We start from the raw sequence: 19,898 nt of genomic DNA, 5'->3' as shown, positions 1-19,898 counted from the left end.
AACACGGCGCACCTTGCAATCGATTTCCCGTTGTAGCCTCTACAACGCCCTAACTACGTCTACGAGGGTAATTTATATTTACGCGGATGCGGCACGTTCGGTACGGCAATTTAGTCGGAACCTTTGACTATATACCTATGGACTGCTAATGGGCAGCCATTGTGCGATCCAAGATCTCAGCGCCACCAGGTACCAACGGCCAAACCAAGAACTAATAATCATATATTTCGTGAACATTGTTTTAAGAATATAATATTCACATTCTCTTATACTGCAATATAAAACAAAATATTCATGGTCATTGTATTAATATGATTTTTTTAATGCTTTTTGAACAGTAAAATTGTTGCACTTTTCATGTTAAATTGCAAAATAACTTCAAATTCTTTTCTTACTTACAATAAAGCATTAGGTACATGAGAATGTAGTACAATAAAGTATACTTGAAAGGAAAAAATTAAGAAAATAAAAACGTAATCTTAAGAGACTAGAGATCAGTTTTATTATACACTAGCATCCCCCGTCACGCGGGCTTCGCCCGCGATATTATGCGTAGAATTAAATAAAAACACATTTTACCCCTTCTCACCCGTTAGGGGTGGAATTTCGGAAAACCCACCCTTAGTGAGCACCTACGTACTAGTAGGAATATACCCTTAAAATTTCAAGTCGAAAGATGCAGTGGTTCGGGCTGCACGTTGATGAGTCAGTGAGTGGTATTTGGCTTATATATATATAGATTACACTTACTGCCCTTTGAACAAAATTAGTTTTGTAAAATCTTTACGGACATATTTTACATGTAAGTTACGTGTCAATTCTTTGCCAAACCAATATAACTTTATCTTTAAATAAAACTCTATTATTGTTTTTATCATTTTATGTTTGTGATTTTCTAATCAATCATTATCTAATACGTGCGCGTCAAAATTGGTAAAAAGATTTTGGACATTTATATTTCTTATTACGTGCAAAGTCATTCTTTGAAATGCGTGTTTTATTTTCTATTCTATAAATATTAAATATTTTTTCTGTAGTGCTCGTTATTGTATGAGGTATGGCCTCAATGATTAATCGACGTCCGTAAGTAAGTAAGGAGAAACTTTTCAGATTCAAGGATCTGTGCATCATCAACCATCGGAATTGCGGACCGATAATCGCAGAGAATTTAAGGAACCAAGTGTGAATTCTTTATTTCGAGACGATTTTTGTATTCCTGTTTTGGCTTTGTATCGTGTGATTGTACATGATTTGATACAACAATAACGAACCATTTTGTTTTCACTTAGAATTTGTCACTTATAACACCTGACATGCGTCATGAAACCACGGAACAAATGCTTCAGTCAAAGGTATATGTACGACTATTAGTTCTTGGCTTGACCGTTGGGACGTGGGTGCGCTGAGATCTTGGATCGCGTCTTTTACATTACCTAAGTGGCAACGTTAGCAGTCCATAGGTATATAGTCAAAGGCCGGAACGACGTGTGTGCCGCTTTTAGTTGCACCTTCTGCACCCTCCGTGATTCTCATTCTCGATATAAATGTAGATAGTTGAGTTTCTCGCTAAACGGAATTAATTTGAAGACAACCCGCTGAAAATTTTCCGTTTCTTTAAGGTTATCCAGCAATCATTATCGTTGCTACTTTGAGAGTTATTTTCTGTCGCCGAGCCCGGCGCATTAATAATGACACTGCAAGATATCCGGCTTGATACTCGTTCAACCTAACGAATTTATGAAGCCGGTGAATCACGCGGGCGCTCGGAGCGGGGGGGCCCGGGCACGCTTCACACGACCCTGAGACGTCCGCGCTGCCGCCGCCGCCGTCGTCGCTCGCCCCACCACCGCTCGCGATCGCCGCACACTCAACAGATCGAGGTGTGGCCATCGAGGGCAGCCATTTTCTTGACTTTCTGTCGCTAGATTTCAGGTAAATACGCAATTATATCTCTTAAGTTATACGGTCGGCCGGGATAGTGCGAGGGTGCGTGGTGCGCCGTGCGTGCGGGCGTCGCGAGCTTGGTCGGTCGCGTTGGAGATCCCGCCGGGACGTCGGACCGGGTCCGGTGTTAAAAGAGGGAAAAAAGGAGCCTCCTCCTCCGTGAGCCGAGAGAGTGAGGGAGAGAGCGAGAGCGCGCGCGAGAGAGAGGGAGAAAGACGGAGAGAGAACGGGTCGCGAGGAGGCCCCGAGGGAGTGCCATGCGTCGTGAATCTCGTCCGCTCGGCATCGTCGCACGGCGAGGCGCGCTCTGAGCTCGCGTACGTGCTCGCGCAATTCGATAACACACGTTCGCAATAATTCACCGTTGCCGTCGTCGTCGTCGGCCACTGTCGTCCACGTCGCCGCATCCATCGTCGTTGTCATCCTCGCCGCCGCCGCCGCCGCCGTCGCTGTCACCGTCGCGAGGCGATCCGCACGACGGGTCTTTTGGAATGCTCTCGGGTTCTACTACGTGACACTACGTGGCCGTTTAGACCAGTAAGTAAAAACGTCTCCTCTCACTCAGGCGTGTCTCTGTCGTTTCTCGCGCTCGCGCGGCGGACTTGCCCTCGCGTACCACCCCTGTTGCGCGTCACGCACTGTTGTGCACCACGTACGGAATCCCTTGGTTCCCTTCTCCCATTCCCCGCGAGTTTCTCTACCTTTCTCGCACACACATACGCACACACCTTGTGTGGTGTACGTTCTCCAAGTTGCCAGTGACATCGAGTAACCGCATTCGCACGTCAAACTTGGAAAGCTAAGAGGAATCGAGGATGCGATTAAAAGGAAACTCTCTCTCTCTCTCTTTCTTTCTCTTTCTTTCTTTCTCTCTCGCTCGCTTTCCTGCTTTGCCTCGCCTTACTGCACGGCAGATGCACTTCCGGCGCGCGCGCGCGTGTTATGCTGTGCGTAAGATTTTGGACGAAAAGAATCGTAACTACCCTTTCTGCCAGATTCGTTTCTAAATATCCGCGACGGCGGATCCGCAATCGCCGTTCTCGATCGTCGCTTGGACATTCTCGTTCGACAACGTCGCTCCTAACCCTAACCCAACCCCAACCCCTCCCGCCGGCCGAACGTAAACAGATTCTCGGTTATGTGCGCGTTTTTGACGTGACGCGATCGCGTGCGTAACGTGCCCCAACATCATCATCATCATCGCCGAGGATCTGCTCTTTTCGGGCGCACTTTGCGTTCCACTTTCTACGCTTGAAGTGAGAAGCGCTCGCGCTTCGAGATCTCGAGCGAGGGTTCGGTATTGAGTATAGAGATCGTGCTCGGCGGAAATCGATTCCTCGTGCCGGGAGGCAGCGGGACAGGAACGCACGGACGGCGATCTTCAGAGACTTCGTTTTTAAAGGTTCAGTTGCACCTTTCGCCACGTTAACCGCCTTCCTCTTTTCCGTCGCGAAGTGCGTGCACGTACGGCATTTTAAACGCGGAAAGGGTGCAGGCGAGTGCAGATTGAGACGCAGCCGGATCTCCCGAGTGTCCGAGCGACGAACGTCGATAGCGTCTCCCGAGAATCCGCGTCATCGATGGCGTCTCCTGAGCACTCGCGTCATCGATGGCGTCCTGAGCATCCGCTACGCACTCACTCACTCTCTCTCTCCCGGCCGTTCTCTCTTTTTCTCTTCTTCATGCTCTACGACCTTGGCCGAAGCGCGCTATCTTCGTCGCGGAGGAAGGTATAGGTTAGTTTAGTCCGCCAACGGCGGACTCGTTAGATCCGCTTGTTTCGGTTGTACTTTCTAAACTTCGTTTCTTTCTCCCGCTTCCCTCCAAGTTTTCACGTACGTTACGTTTTGAGCGTAGAAAGTGTAAAAAAAGGAGAGAGAGAAGCGCGGAAGCACCGAGGTCTAGTCTCGTTAACGACCGTGCGCCACGCTTCTCCACGGGTTTTCTCTCCGTTTTCCTCTCGGCAAACGCTCTCCGCTCCCCACGCAGCCTCGTTTCGTCTCGACCGCAAGAGGCAACGCGAAAGATGCGGCTGGAAAGAGCGGAACAGCGACAACCGATCCTCGCGTTCTCGCGGGAGACGTCCGAGTGAGGGGTCGTTACGGGCGGTCTTCGTGCGTTCGTCTTCCTCGAGGGATACGTTCCTCCTCTGTGATGGCAAAATATACGGAAGCGTTTCAGGATCCAGTCTGGTGCACAACGTTCTCTCGATACTCTCGGCTCCAGCGGTTCCTTTTCTCCCCCCCCCCGTGGATTGCGAGCGACACGTAAATTCGAGACAAAGGGCTCGTTCCTGCGTGTCGGAGTGCTCGCGATATCGGAGCGGTCGGTGCGCCGATAGTCCTCCGTTTATTTTTATTTGGTCGATCTCGTTCAATTGCAATTGTAGGAAGAACACTCGGATTCTCTCTCTCTCTCTCTCAACGAGAGAAGAGATCTCGCAATGACGTTCTTAGTTCGAGAGGCTCTCGCTTTTGTGCGACTTCGCCGAGCGTCATTGTGTCGCGATCGGTTTATTCTATTAACATGGAAATGAAACGTATATGCGCGAAGGGATCCGAGGCTGAATTAACTTCTCTGCGTCAGCAGCTTTCCCTTTCGTTGCTGTCACATTGGTACTCTCCTCTCTTGATTCTCTTAAATTAACGGATCACTCTCTTTCTCTCTTTATTATCTCTCTCTCTCTCTCTCTCTTTCTTTCTTCTTTCCGCTGCGAGCGGCTGTACTTCAAAAGCCGAGCACTTTAGAGCTACGTGTTAAAAAAATCACCTCTGTGCTCTGTACAGCGCATTGTTATGTTTGTACGATGTGAATGTATACTGCGTATACATAGATTTGATTTGCGCTTTTGTCAGATGGTTCTTCCGATGGGTACACACGTGGGATGTTTAATATTGCATGCCTAACAACAAATAATATACCGATCTCTCTCGTTCCTCTCCTCTTCTTTTTTTTGTGCACGTAATCTTCACAGATTATTAGTTTATCCTAATGATGCATAAGGTAAAGTCTTTGTGAGATCTTTGTAACTTTAAGCAACTCCTCATGATAGATATACAGGGTGTCCCGGGTTTTAACCGACAAACTGCGGGAGCATATTCTACTAGTGGAAATAAGAAAAAATTCTTATATCGAGTTTGCTTAGAAATGCTTTATTACAAAGTTATAAACCAATATTGAAAAGAAATATGAGATAAGTAACAACGGAACATAGTGTAGAATTTGGAAGGTCGAAGATGTTTGTTATGTGTATTCACATGTATTCATGTTCACTATGTTGAAACGATTCAGTATGATTGTTACTTTCAGAACAGTAGCTGTTAGATTTCAATCGTCGTGTGAACTAGCAATTACTATCAGAATGCCAAAAGTGTTTTCAAATGAGGAATACACTGATATTCATTTCGTGTACGGATTCTGTGACGGAAATGCACGAGCTGCCGTACGAGAGTATCAACGTAGATTTCCTAACAGGAGAGTACCAGATAGATTTAAAGCAACGAATTACTAATTCAGTTACTGAGATGCAACAAAATTTTCAGGAATGTCGTACTGTAACAAATTCTGTACTACGTCGATGTCTAGCTTGTATCGATGTGCAAGGACAACATTTTGAAATGCGTCACTAAATCATTGCGTAGATAATTTTTATTTTTGTGAAAAAATCCGTTGTTACTTATCTGATATTTCTTTTGAATATTGGTTTATAACTTTGTAATAAAGCATTTCTAAGCAAACTCGATATAAGAATTTTTTCTTATTTCCACTAGTAGAATATGCTCCCGCAGTTTGTCGGTTAAAACCCGGGACACCCTGTATATGATACTTGTGAGTTCGGACCGACTGTAAGGGTAACTCGTATATTGTTTCTATATAGATATATCTCTGATAAAATACTGAGAAAAAGACACTACCTTATGTAGCGACGAACTCTCCATATATATTTTAATTAAAATGTGTACATAAGGTCGAGTACGATGATGTAAGAATCATTATACTTAGTCATCGACAATCCTGCCAAAGAGACCTCATAGTCAAAATGTACATGTGTATATATACATATTTTTTTTAAAGATTTTTATCAGAAAGAAAGAGTTAAGAAACAGAGATATATTGCAGAAATTATTTATAAAATGAGGAAGAGGAAAACAGAGTTTTGTATGAGTAGGAAATTAATTTTTAATTATGTTTGTGCAACCTTTTAGCGAAATAGAAGATACATATATAGATATATACTTCCGTACGATATTTATACATATAATGATGATTTGTTGTGTGGTATATGCATTCATCTCGCAGCTTCCTACCTACATCTAACATATAAAATGTCCACTTAAAACAGAGACGCTGAAAGAAAGACTAAAAACATGGGATGCAATGCGGGCCGATGCCTCGGTTCACGCGATACAGGTACGATATCCTGGATCAGGTACGACCCAGTCAATATCCTTTAAGACTTCAGCCCTCGTAGGTCCTGCTTTTTCATTGCGCGATATCTCGAGTACGTAGATCACAGGACTTAGAACGAATCTCTCTCTCTCTCTTTCTTTCTCTTTCTCTTGTCTAACTTGCCACACTTGCTTTGAGCAGCGGTGTAGTATCGGTGTAGTATCGGAGTAATGAAATTGGACGAGAGATAAAAATGCAAGATCAATTTTGCAAAGTCGAGCTGAAGGAAGGTGCATCGCTCTTCGTCCCGAGGTGTTCCGTACGCTGAGATTACCTTAAAGCAAAGGATAGCTTTGACGGGGAAAAGTAGAGCCATACCCTACGAGGTTTGAACACGAGATTATTATTTTTATTACACTCCGAGAATTTACGGAGGAATGTACATAACGCGAGTTATACGAAGGTGCAACTCTCTCTCTGTCTCTCTTTCTCGAAGGTTTACCTTCTAACTACTTCTTCCTAACTCTATCCTGAAGAATGCTTCTTATGCCACATATCCGTCACTGTTCTGTCACCGCTCTTTCTTTCGTATGCTCGTGTACTCACGCTTTCATATCTCTCTCTCTCTCTCCGAATTAAAACACGTTTCCGCTTCGCTCAGAAAACGTGTAATTTATCAATCGGCGCTGCAAGGGAAGCAAGTCCAGTACCAATGTCGATACTAACAACCACTTCTCTCTCGCCTATCTTTTTTTTTTCGTGTCCCCGGCATATCTCGTTACGTTTCACATGATTCACGTACGTTGCAGACTCATCACCACACCGCATGCCTCCAATTCAATTGAATCCGGTAGTGCCTCCCTGTAAAATGTCGCAATTTAGCCGATTGAAATTCTTTATTGGTACCAATTAATGTCACCTCCTGCAGGCCGCCTAAAGACACACCCTAACTGTACACGCTGGCCCCCTTAAAAGCACACGCCCTGAAAGATCGGAGCTCGCAAGAGTAGAGTTCATCTTTTGCACCCGTAACGTACCCCAAGTATGCTTCTTGTAGATAACGTTTTTTAGTGAGATCGATTACTTTATACAAAAACAGTTTGAAAACCTGTCGTATGATACGTGTACTTTGTGCAAATGAGTCACCATTAGCGAGAAACGCGATAAAAGCTATCGGGACGTTATCGCATCGAACACCTTGGGTCACGACGTGATTGCGAAATTAATAATCGAAAAGAAAATAGAACCGCGCGTCCGTAAAGTGGGTAAGTCGTTCTTTGATGGGGAGGTGTCCGCCTTGAAAATTTCACCTTGATGGCAACGTTATCTCCTCCCCGCTTTGCGCAGATAAAATTACACGAACAAGTCAGAGAGCACAAAGTGTCCAAGATAAAGTGAAGCCATGTGTATTTTTATAGCTCAGCTGTTCCGGATATAAAGAACGACGTACATGTATACACTTCCCTATATTTTTGCATACGAAGAATACGACAAAAAAAAGAGAAGCCGACGATTATTATTAGCACAGATATCGATGATATATACTGACGACTTTCAAGAGAGTTTATCATTAACATTACGATAAAGTTGTTACGTGTTCCGCTTCTCGTATTGATTAATCGATACTTGCGTGCATCTCTTGGGAACGATAAATGTTCGAAACATTCGCAAACATTGCAGAAATAGACGATACGATACGACGATGCACTCGACCGATTACCGATGATCTGTTCCTTTGAATTCTAGGATTCATGGCAGCCATTAGGAAGAAGTTGGTTATTGTGGGTGACGGTGCCTGCGGTAAAACATGTTTACTCATAGTATTCAGCAAAGACCAGTTTCCCGAGGTGTACGTACCCACAGTATTCGAGAACTATGTCGCCGACATCGAGGTGGACGGTAAACAGGTGCGTGCGCCGTTCCCGAATCTTCCCTCTCTCTCTCCTGGATTTCCTTACGGATTGACACGAGCTCTCGTATGTGTGTGAACAGGTGGAGCTGGCTCTATGGGACACAGCTGGACAAGAAGATTACGACAGGTTGCGTCCATTGTCGTATCCGGACACGGATGTCATCCTGATGTGCTTCTCCATCGACAGTCCCGATTCCCTGGAGAACATTCCCGAGAAGTGGACACCAGAGGTGAAGCACTTCTGCCCGAACGTGCCCATCATCCTTGTGGGGAACAAAAAAGACTTGCGCAATGATCCCAACACCATCAAGGAGCTCAACAAGATGAAGCAGGAGCCGGTCAAGCCCGAGGAGGGTAGAGCCATGGCCGAGAAAATCAACGCTTTCGCCTACCTTGAGTGTTCCGCCAAAAGCAAGGAAGGTGTGAGGGAAGTCTTCGAGACGGCGACCCGGGCTGCATTACAAGTACGTTCGAAATTCATAAATTCACTGCTCCTTCTTCTCCCTAAGAATGATCTCTGAAGGGCGGTAATCGCTACAGTCAAAAGTTTTAGCTTTCAATTCAATTCTTGTTGTACTTATCTTGTATAATTGAACTGAATTGTGAATACCACGATGAATCCTCAGGTAAAGAAGAAGAAGAGGGGCAGATGTAGGCTTCTTTAAGATGTAATGCCAAGCGGGCCCGATGTAACGCGGGCGAAGTAATGGAATTGCGGAACTAGCTGCAACGAAGCTAGTCGTAATGCCGGCGACCCCTCCTCCAGCGGAGAAACCACATGATAACATCTTACCTTTAATTATTTTACATAATAAAACAAGTCTACAACAGCAAAAAAATGAAAAAAAATACAAGAAAAGAAAAGGTGCAACGTATCGCGTCTACACACACACACACGTACACACACATACATACACATACACACACACGTGTTACACCTACAATGTCGTAATGAAACCGTCGTCATGAAACAGAGGGACTTGAGAAATACTGAGTAAATTCAATACAAGTATACCTTATTATTACTACGGAAAAAAAAACTGTAATGTATATTGTAATGACTATCTTGATTGTGTATTTTTTAACAGTAATGAATTGTGCTTCGAGTTTAAACGATTAAAACAAAAAACTGATTGTCGTATAAACTATCTACATCTTACGGTACACAGTTATCTTTATCATTGTAGTGATTATTACAATTATTATTAGTATCTCATTATTATTATTATTATTATTAATATTATTATAATTAATATTATATGCATTCTACATCCTTGTTTTTTTTTTATCGTAGTGGCTCTTTATTTTGGTAATAAACGAAATTGAAATAAACGAAAGGAAGAATCGCGCGAGCACGATTAAACGGAGAAAATGTAAAAGTAGACACGAGGGAATTCACGAGGCAGTGCAAAATAATCACTGCGAGATATCACAATCGAAAAAAAAGCAATGTAAGAGTTTAAGAAGGACGGAATTTTATAACGCTTATCAAACTTGAAAACGCTTTATCGAAATTGTCGCATTATCGGTTCTTGAACGAAGAATGAGAGAAATAATGGACATTTGATTATGGACGTTGCAGTAGTAGACCAACGGATCACTCTGATCTTTCAGATACCAATTATATTAAATGTGTGTATTATTATTATATTTTATTATTATTATTATTATTATTATTATTGCTACCTTATTATACGTAGTTATTACGATGACACTAACATAACGGATTATAACAGCGGCTACGTTATATTTATGTATTTCGAGGAAACGTGTTCTCTGTATCTGACCAAGCTGTGATTAGACGTGCAGTTTTCACGCTTTTTTATATATATACACATACATACGCCATCGATATCTTTAGCGTATGATGTACTACTAGAGATCGGAGATCGCCGGTCGCCGGAGTGTGCGTCTCACACACGACGCGTCTCTCGACCACGCGGATTCTCGAATTGATTTTATGTGTGTGCCACAACTCTTATCGAGCCGAGCTGCTTCGCAGAGTTTACCCTGAAATTTACCGACCTCTTGTTTTCGCCCTCTCGTCTCGCTTGTGCTACTCTTCATCTCGAGATGAAGAAAACTGAGGAGAAAAAAAGAAAAAAAAAAAAGAGATGTTACTTGCCCTCTCTTGTGTAGAGCGTCTAATCCGTAAGATCCGCGATAATAGATACGGTGCGGCGAACCGGTGGCGTTGAATTAACGGCCGCGACCGCGACCGCGCCGCTGCCTTCCCTCGGCTGTTGGTTCAACGGACTTGAATGCGGAATTGTGTTCACCAAGTCCTCTCCTTGTTTCTCGCGCGTGTTTAGCTAGTAGGAGAATTTTATCGTTACACACGCAGTGCGCTTTTATGGAACTTTTTCAAGCCGCATAGAAGGGAGAAGGAAGCTTTAGCGACGACTTAAAGATACTTCTCTGCCACGGGCGAACGCGCGCGCACACACACGAACGCGCAATAGAGAAAGAAGATAAGGAAAGAAAGAAAGAAAGAGAGAGAGAGAGAGAGAGATATGTATATTAAGCAATTAAGCGTGCCTGTATAATGAACGCTTCTGAAAACACGTGTCGGATACACGCACCGCTTCTCTGTGCAAGTTTGCGTGTCACCGTGAAACTTGAAAGTGTTCTTTTTATAATGAGTTTGAATATACCGTGAATTACATACCGTTATATATAAATATATATATGTACACACACACATATATATATAAATATATATATATATATACGGTATATTTATATATACATACTTATAATTGTATCAATTACGCGCACCCAAGATATTGTATATATATGACATAAATTCTTTACCGTTTTATAATAGATACACGGTGAGAAATAATTAACACATTGCGCGTCTGATTGAGATTCGAGTACCGTTCTTTCGGGGCATGCACGCGCGCGCGCGCGCGTATATATACAGGGTGGCCCACATAACTCTTAACAGCTGAATATTTCGGAAACTATTTGTCAAATCAAAAAGTTGTTCATAAGAAAGTTTTATGTATTCGAGGGGCCTTTCTAACTACATAAATATGAAGTTACCCCCTGCCCCCCTTAGAGGGGGGGCAGGGGGTAACTTCACAATTCCAAACGGGACCCCCTATAAAATGTTAGATGGTTGGGTTCTACGGGTAAAAACAAGTAAATTTTGTTAAAAACATTTTTTGTCAGATGTTTCTGTTAAAAGATATGACGGTGTAAAGTTTCGAAGCTACACGAAATCAAAATCACAACACACTGTTTGTTTATTTATTCAATTTATTAAATGTTCAAAATGTCCGCCATGGACTTGTAAACATGTATTTATTCGAAGCAACAAATTACTCCTAACATTTTTTAACATTTCGGAAGTCACTGAAGCACAAGCGTCGCGTATCCTTTGCTTCACTCTGCGTTTGAATAGTAACTTACAACTGACAAGATTTTCATGAATAGTTAAATTGACCTCAATGAATGTATGAATGTTTATGTTTATGTTTGAATCACCGACGAAAGACAAGGATACGCGACGCTCACGTTTCCTGTAGCTTCGAAACTTCACACCGTCATATCTTTTAACAGAAACATCTGACAAAAAAATGTTTTTAACAAAATTTACTTGTTTTTACCCGTAGAACCCAACCATCTAACATTTTATAGGGGGTCCCGTTTGAAATTGTGAAGTTACCCCCTGTCCCCCTTAGAGGGGGGGCAGGGGGTAACTTCATATTTAGTTAGAAAGGCCCCTCGAATACATAAAACTTTTTCATGAACAACTTTTTGATTTGACAAATAGTTTCCGAAATATTCAGCTGTTAAGAGTTATGTGGGCCACCCTGTATATATAACACATACACATATACCCACACAAATCTGCAAAATATTCTGCATGACAGAAACAGCAATAAGCGACAAAACCAGACCGTTATCGCGAACGAGATATGTGATAACGGATGTGTCTCCAACATCGAGTCTCGTCTTGCTTTTCCGATAAGCTGATGCCGAAAAGAATAAGCACGTAACTCGACACACACGTACACGCGCACACGTAATACACACAGATAAAGTACTTCTTCCTAAAGAGGCCGTGAAAATCGACTTATCGGTAACGCGGCTCTAATCGCTAGCTAATTATTTTGTTCGTTACTAGACTCGAATACGTGATTAACTACTGGTTCGTACGCGAAGAAGAAACAGATAAAGATATATACCCGTAGTTCCAATATGAATAAACCCATTTTTTATGGTGAGGAAAAAAAAGAGATCGTGTCGACCTCCTGTAATTTTTCTACCAGTTCACAGACAAATACATACATACACTGTCCTCTCTCTATAAAACTACTAATTAGCTTTTATATGTAAGACTGTATGATTAACCTACGAATGCTATGATAACAAATTGTAACTAACAATAAACAATTTCTTATATGACGATGTAACTCGATGCTGCTGTCAGACCGGCACCCACCGGCAGTTGGTGAAAACGGTGAAGACGAAAACGACTTTGTCTTGCGTAAAATGTACATATAAATTCTCAAAGTGCGTTATTTGCCTATTTTGTTTGTTACTTAACGCTAATGTTAGCCTAACCGTAATCGTAAACCGTTCGGGAGAGCGATATAAAATTGATGTCGTGACGAGGGAATACAAATCTCCACGTGTTTCGTATAAAACAATTTTATTTTCCACTCTTTCGTATAAACAAAAATCACTGCATTACCCTCTTAACTTAGCAGCGTCGCAAACACGCATAAATTGGAATGGAGCGTTGTTGTTCTTCTACACATATGTATATCATACGTTTTACGCTTGGAAAGCATATTGTTATGGGAAAAAATTCATATTTCAAATCAGTTCCGCGCACCCCGCCGCGTCGTTATACATCGTTACAAAGTGTACAATTGATACATGTAGACAATCCCCCTATACGCTAGAGACACTCCCTCCCATTCGAAAGTTGTTCGTTATTCACTTATTGCAAAAAGACGCCCACGCGAAAATGTTACATTTGCACTTTCCGGCTATTCTGTTCTCTATTTATGCACCTCTGCCACGTCCTTGGCTCTGTGTGTGTATGTGTGTATGTGTGTTACACGAGCAGAACCTCTCGGATCGCTCCATTGACTGACGCGTTTGGAAATGTATGATGAGCGAGCCTCGAGATCGTCCCCGTCAACGAGGACGGTTCTTAGAGCTCGTCGGTCCTAGGCTTCGTCTCCTTGCCCTTGCGATCGTAGCCCTTCAGCTCGTCGGTGGCCTGCTTGGCGATGTACTTGACGAAGTCCTCGATATCGCGACCGCCCTCGTACTTCACCGGGCTGTCCTTGGCGTTCTTGGGTGCCCAGTAGAGGGTCGGGAAGCCGCGTACTTCGTAGGGAGCCGGCACGTCGTTCGCCGTCGCGTCCATCTTCACGATCTCGACGTCCTCGTCCGCAAGTTTCTCGCCCAGCTCGTCGAACACCGGCGCGAGTTTCTTGCAGTGGCCACACCAGGGCGCGTAGAATTCGATCAGCGTATCCTTGCCATTGTCGATGACCACCTCGTCGAAGTTCTTCGCCACCGCGACCTTCACGTTGCCCGCGTTGCTCTCGGGGATCGGCTCGGATTTCAGATACGGCTCCAAAGCGCCAGCCTGCAGGTCCTTCAAGAACGCTTCGAAAGTCTCGACGGAGAACGCGTCCTTGAGAACGAATTTCTGGTTCTTGGCGTCCCGCACTAGGACCACTGGCTTGTCACTCTTGGAGAATTCGACGCCGAAGTCATTCAGCTCGTGCTGGAAATCATCCTTGGAAGCCACAGCAAAGGAGTACTCCGGGAAGTCCTTCGCGACCTTGATGATCCTGTTGCGCCAGTAGTTCGTACCCTTGGCGTTCTTCACGTAATCGACGTTGTAGTAAGCGACCACCAGGGGATTCTTGAAGTCTTGTGCGTTGTCACGCGTGCGAACGCCGGCGATGCCGTAGCTGCGATAAAATTGCCGTTATAAAAAAAATGTTGTAATATGACTGGAAATTTTTGTTGTAAAAATCGATGATACTCACTAATTCTTGGCAACAAACTCGTTCACATCACTAGTGGAGTCACTTCCTTTGTATACTATGCTACTATCCTCGAACTTGTTCTGGAGTAATTTCGGCCGGTAAAGCACAATTGTATTTCTGAAACGGAGAGTTGGATTAGTCGATAAATTTTTAAAACAATCTTTGAGTACAAGGGACAAACTGGTGATGCATATGCATAATTTCTGAGCGACGTACTTGTGAGACACCTTGTCCAAAATTTCTTTCTTCGACGTGTGGCCGAACCTGACCTTCTCCCTGAGCTTCTTGGAGACGGTTTGGAACGCCGTGGCCAACGGAGAGTCCTCCTTCTCGAAGTATCCTACCACGCCGACGTCGTCGCTCTCCAGGAACGCCTTGTGAGCTTCTTCGCTGGTCAACTCTTTAGATGCCGGTCCAACTTGAGACTGAAATAAAGAATCACGATGTAAAAGACGTGTGGAAAGAGCCTAGAGGTGTATAAATGTAATAAGAAAGGCGAAAGGTTACCTTCATGTACTTAACGATGCCTGGTGCCTCCCTGGGACCGTTATAGTCGGATCGCATCTCGTTACGTTCGAAAATTTTCAGCGTCGGGTAACCGTTGACGGAGAACTTGTTGCAAGTTTCCTTTCCGGCCTCCGTACAGTCTACTTTGGCAAGCGTGATTGGCGGCTCGTTGCCTATGAGCATCTCCGCTGCTTTGGCGTACTCTGGTTTCAATCGTTTACAATGACCACACCTGACGAAGTAACAATTCTTCTTAATCATAAATTCAAAATGTCTGTCAGTACATAATTACATAACGAGGCTCAAAAGCGCATACTAATTAACTAAAACAAAAGTTCCAGCTTTGTAAATGTCTATAGATAATCGCTCTGAATATTTTTAGTTCGCAGGCAATTTCTTTCAAAAATATTTTGAGCTATCTCGTTTAGACAAATTTACTTATCATTTTACGTTCGAGTTCACAACAGATTTATATACTGATAAGACAAACGTCTCTTGGAATCTGCTGGTTGCATTCTTTCAAAAAAAACAAAAAAGTAAAAAAAAAGTGTAGTCATAAAATCATTAATGCCGTAATACACTCTTATCACGTCATCTAAAACAGATAAAGACTCGTGGCACTTGTCAAATTTCAAATTGCTCAATGCCGGAATCCGAGTACGTCATCAAGGTCTAAAGATGCCGTATGCCGGCATCGGCACTCGGCCGATGTCATCGTCTCCGCGATTTTCGATTCGAAAGTCATTTCCGCGCATCGGCGGATACACGAGACGCAAGCTCGTTCGCCGTCATGATAACGCAACACATTAATTCCACCGCAAATATAAAGAACTTGCCGGATGTTCCGCGACTAACGGCAAAACATCCATTCGTCGCGTTTGCACTTTCTGTACCCCCCTGCCGCGATTTCTTCCTTCGGCGACTCCGCCGCGTCAAGATTTCAGCTTACTTCGGAACTCCGTTGCCGGGAAAGGGGACAATGCGAGGCTACTTTGCGTAACAAGAGCAAAATATGCAACTAGCGCACCCGAAACGAGACAAGTCTCGGCGAGACTTGACGTGTCTTTTTTATCTCTCTCTCTCTCACCATGGTGCATAAAACATGACGAGCGTGTTCTCGTGCCGCTCGAGCTCGCTCTCGAAGGTCTCGTCGGTGAGCTCCAGGACATCCTTCTCCTCGGCGAGGACGCCCAGCAGCAGCAGCGGCAAAATCGTCAGGCACTTTCGCAGCATCTTCTCGGCAACGGCCTCTGATCAGTCGCGGGTCGGAAACTACTCTGACTGTCCCTCGTCGGCAGACGTGGTTCTTCCACAGTAGCCACGAAGTGCTGTCGCACGCCGATTGGTCGACCGGCTTCCCGCTAGCGCACGCGCATACACCCGGTGTCTTGGAAATCGGTGCATTATCTGTCTACTGTCCGCGTGATGCGAATTCGTTTTCATTTCTTCAAAGTATGCTCTCCGACTTTGCTGAATATTCATGGTAATGTTAATTAATTAACAGCTTCGCAAATTAAAGCTTCATCCTGGACGAGAATAGAAATCAAGGTGTGAATCACCTCCAGGCAGATCGTATCTGAGGAAAGTCTCTAGTTTTATTTAATTGATAAAATATTTGACGTTTTCAAAATTATTAATTCTAAATAAAATGACGATGCATTAGGCGGAAGGATATTGTAAAATTTTGCGGACGTGATAGCGAAAGCAAAATGTTGCTGTTTCGTACGTGCATATTTTTGTAGAACACCTAGTGTATTGGCGATACGGCATTAGGCGCGACTTCAAGCCGGATGAAAGCGATGTGTTTGTAGTAGAAAAAGATACGGACAACTTCACAGTATGTGTGAAAATTCTTCCTGTGCCGACTTAAAGATCGCCGATTAGATATATATATATTATATACCTTTAATGGAATATTAAATTAATACTGGAGCAGATAAAAAATTTCAATTATGCGTAATTTTTAAACTCTATTATCGTTCTATTAAATGGCACGTCACGAAGTCTGTGAAGTTGTCTGCGCATTATACTACTCGTGTCAAGACGCCTTCCGTGATTCCGCTCCTGTTTGAAATTTTGAATTCAAGTTTTTCAAATTTAACATTTTTCTCTCTTTAGTTTCTTGTGAAGCATAAATGACGGTTTGTAGAGAAAAACACGGCACATGGTTTTAGTCTAGGAAACTTTTAATAATCAAAAGTCCCTCCGCTCATATACAAGTCTGATATAAGACTATCGATACAACGAAGACAGGTTCCGTCCATTTACACGTTGTGTTTCATATATATAATTTATATATATATATTTATATATATAATTATATTTATATATGTATACTGATTATTTACAAAAATCGTTACATGTATATAAATGACGACATTTATAAACGCGTTTTTAATTTAGGACAGATGGAAACGCGATTCGATGAGGGATGAAAGAGTGAGGGGAGGAAGGGGAGCGTTCGCAATGAACCTCGAATTGAAAATCGAATCGAGAAATTGCGGTGGTGTCGGCGAGCGGGATGCGTTCTTTCGGCTACGATACTTTGCGAGCAACACTGTGACACTCTTCCTTCGGTTGTTTCACGGCAGACACAACTTGAATTTATAAATTAGCGATGAACATTCTCGTTCAGATCGAACTCCTACAAACTATAAATCCATTCTTCCCGGTTGCACTTTCGCGAAATTAAATAAATACATATTCATCGACAATTGCGAGAAACAAAGACAAGGAGAGAGAGAGAGGAAGAAAGCAAGAGCAATAAGTGCAGACAAGAAGAACGGATCCAGAATGCAAGATCTTCAGTCGCGAAACTGAAGCTATTTACAAATCTTAATAAAATAGAAATTGGTAAGCTTATCTTGGTCGCTTGCTAGTTACCTCCGACACACGTATACGTATAGTCACTAAACGTCGTTATTTAATTATTAAATATTTCGATCCACATTTATCAAAGATTAAACTCGCACTCGCCCGATCTGAATTCTCCTTTCGCGCTGCTCCAAAAAAAAGGAGATCGATCGGGCGGGACGACGCGATGCTCGCTTATCAATCAGATTCTTCCCACTGGCGAGAATCTCACTATTAATTCTTACTCGTAAACGCCTCATACACTCACACTGTCTTCAGCTTCACTTCACATTCCCATGGAGAAATGTAGTTGCAGAAGCGAGATGATCGAGAGGAGATCGTGAATCTAATACGAAACAATCGAGAAGTACAGAATACTGTTACAAAAGACAACAGAAAAAAACGGATACAAAAGTATAATACTGTAGACACGTGTTTGTGCAGTTTATTTCGTTACGAAGAGAACGTCAAGGTATAAAAGGTCGCAGGACGCAAAACTGGATCAGCGCGAGTGTGCCGGAGCGAATCGGGGGTGAAGGTGATCCGATTCGCTTTCGGAATTTCGACTGAAGAGGGGATCGAGATCTCGAGGACGTCTCTCCTCGCCGTGATGACAATGATTAATGACGAATGAGGGATAACGCGGTATACAACTGATGAAGTACTTGGACGCTACATTTCTTCACGATTCACCGGCCAGATTCACTGCAGGGGTGCTCGCAGAGTACATCGAGGGAGTATTACGGGGATGATCGAGACGTTCGCGATGATTGGACGAAGCTCACGAGAAACGCCGATAAGTTAATTAACAATAAGAGATGAGTCGCGGCCGCGACGAGGGGGGTTGCGACCGGTTGAGAGGGGAAAAGAAAGGAGCGACGCGGAACGCAACGAAAGCGGGTCCTATAATACACATCACCCCGATGCGACTGTACAACTATAATACATCCGTACATCAGCCGATGCTATAAATAAAGGGAAACAAGGTCCATTCGCCTACGTTCTTATCACAGGCTACGATAATGTAAGGATCTGTAGTCGACGGGGAGGGGAGGGGGGGAGGGTGGTGGTGGCCGGCCGCCACGTTCGGCCCATCCTCGGATAACGAGAAGAGACAAGCGGGAACGCTTAACGGACGTATCGTAGAAAAATGATCTTCCTCCTCCTTAGGCTTCGTCACGGAGAAGACGCTCGATGAATACGTGTCCGGGGATGATACGCTAATCACGATGGCGATGATAACGATGGTGATGTGACGCGTGCGAGACGCTGCGGATTTGTCCGATAATCGTTATCGCGCTCGCGGTGCTCGCAGAGTTACTTTGTTACTCGTTACTAGATTCGTTTCCTTACTATTGCTTGCTCGTTACGTCGTGGACACGAAAACGCGACGAAAGGATTTAGATCGGAGGATTTAGTACGGGATGCTGAATTTTGCTTCTTAAATCTTAAAATACTTAATAATTCGTTAATTAAGGCAAGTGCCCGCTAATATTGAGGATACATCGAGAATGTGCCTGAGATTCTTTGGAGTTCTCAAAAGAATAGCATTAGTTGCACTAAATCCCCCGGTTAGTCGTGGTGCAATAAGCTTGCGCTAAGTTCTCGAACAAACAATTAGAAAGTTACACGAAGAGTGACTAAACTGTTCAGAAGCGTTACACGAAAATACACAGATCTCTTAATGAAGAAGTCCGATTGCACCAATAATCAACTGATTAATACTGGTTAGCAGTAGTCTTTCTCTATAGACTATCATCATGACCTAAGTAATTCGGACGTAACATCGTTTCAATTTTTAAAGACGACGTTACAGGAGACCTGGTGCAAGCGAGACTTTCAGCGACGAACACGAGCTCACACGTGGAAACATTTTCCACGTGCTCTAACTAAATTACACATAAAAGTAGACGAAGAGTACCGAAACATCTGTTGAGCGAGCGTTATCAAGTGCCTCAGCATCGTCGACGCGAAGAGTCGCGTCGCAAGCCACGCGATCACGCTCAACGCGCGTTCCGCATTCGCGATCCCACACGTAAAACATCGATGTCTTTTCCTTCTTAATAAGAACATTATACAATTACATACGTACGAATGTATAAAATCTGCATTACGACTAAATGGGAATGTACGATCCGTTCTTTCTTTACTGTCGTTGCGTGCGCGCGCGCATCCTCGCGACGCGTCGATCTGTAGAAATATCGTTTACAATGTTTCCTTACAAATACGGAGTAACGGTATTCGCGAGACGCGCGTCTTCAACGGGG

At 43.6% G+C, this 19,898-nt stretch overlaps 2 protein-coding genes and 1 long non-coding RNA gene across 6 annotated transcripts; 1 reads left to right on the top strand and 2 right to left on the bottom strand.

Moving 5' to 3' along the window:
• Positions 1-1,819: 1,819 nt before the first annotated feature.
• LOC105280784 (ras-like GTP-binding protein Rho1) lies at positions 1,820-10,329 on the top strand. 4 transcript variants are annotated; one of them, XM_011341585.3, is made up of 5 exons: positions 1,831-1,932; positions 6,287-6,354; positions 8,080-8,240; positions 8,326-8,709; positions 8,872-10,329. In XM_011341585.3, the coding sequence occupies exons 2-5, from the start codon at positions 6,312-6,314 to the stop codon at positions 8,908-8,910; spliced, it is 627 nt and encodes a 208-aa protein (XP_011339887.1). In that variant the 5' UTR covers positions 1,831-1,932; positions 6,287-6,311; the 3' UTR covers positions 8,911-10,329. The 4 variants fall into 4 exon arrangements, with proteins under 4 accessions (XP_011339889.1, XP_011339887.1, XP_011339891.1 ...); XM_011341586.3 differs by lacking the exon at positions 1,831-1,932 and adding an exon at positions 1,974-2,481; XM_011341587.3 differs by lacking the exon at positions 6,287-6,354 and having other exon boundaries at positions 1,820-1,932.
• LOC105280783 lies at positions 4,901-6,280 on the bottom strand. Its single transcript, XR_894181.1, has 2 exons — positions 5,757-6,280; positions 4,901-4,986 (listed from the first exon to the last, which is right to left on the bottom strand). It is a non-coding gene; the product is annotated as an uncharacterized LOC105280783 (long non-coding RNA).
• A 2,562-nt stretch (positions 10,330-12,891) lies between the features above and the next one.
• Positions 12,892-16,085, bottom strand: LOC105280782 (protein disulfide-isomerase A3). The gene is made up of 5 exons (XM_020032120.2): positions 15,866-16,085; positions 14,779-15,010; positions 14,488-14,696; positions 14,272-14,388; positions 12,892-14,193 (listed from the first exon to the last, which is right to left on the bottom strand). The coding sequence occupies exons 1-5, from the start codon at positions 16,009-16,011 to the stop codon at positions 13,419-13,421; spliced, it is 1,479 nt and encodes a 492-aa protein (XP_019887679.1). The 5' UTR covers positions 16,012-16,085; the 3' UTR covers positions 12,892-13,418.
• Between the last annotated feature and the right edge of the window lie 3,813 nt (positions 16,086-19,898).

Source organism: Ooceraea biroi, chromosome 8 (genome assembly GCF_003672135.1).
Source record: "Ooceraea biroi isolate clonal line C1 chromosome 8, Obir_v5.4, whole genome shotgun sequence".
In the NCBI taxonomy this organism is placed as follows: domain Eukaryota; kingdom Metazoa; phylum Arthropoda; class Insecta; order Hymenoptera; family Formicidae; genus Ooceraea; species Ooceraea biroi.
This window is presented reverse-complemented; position numbering and strand designations above follow the sequence as displayed.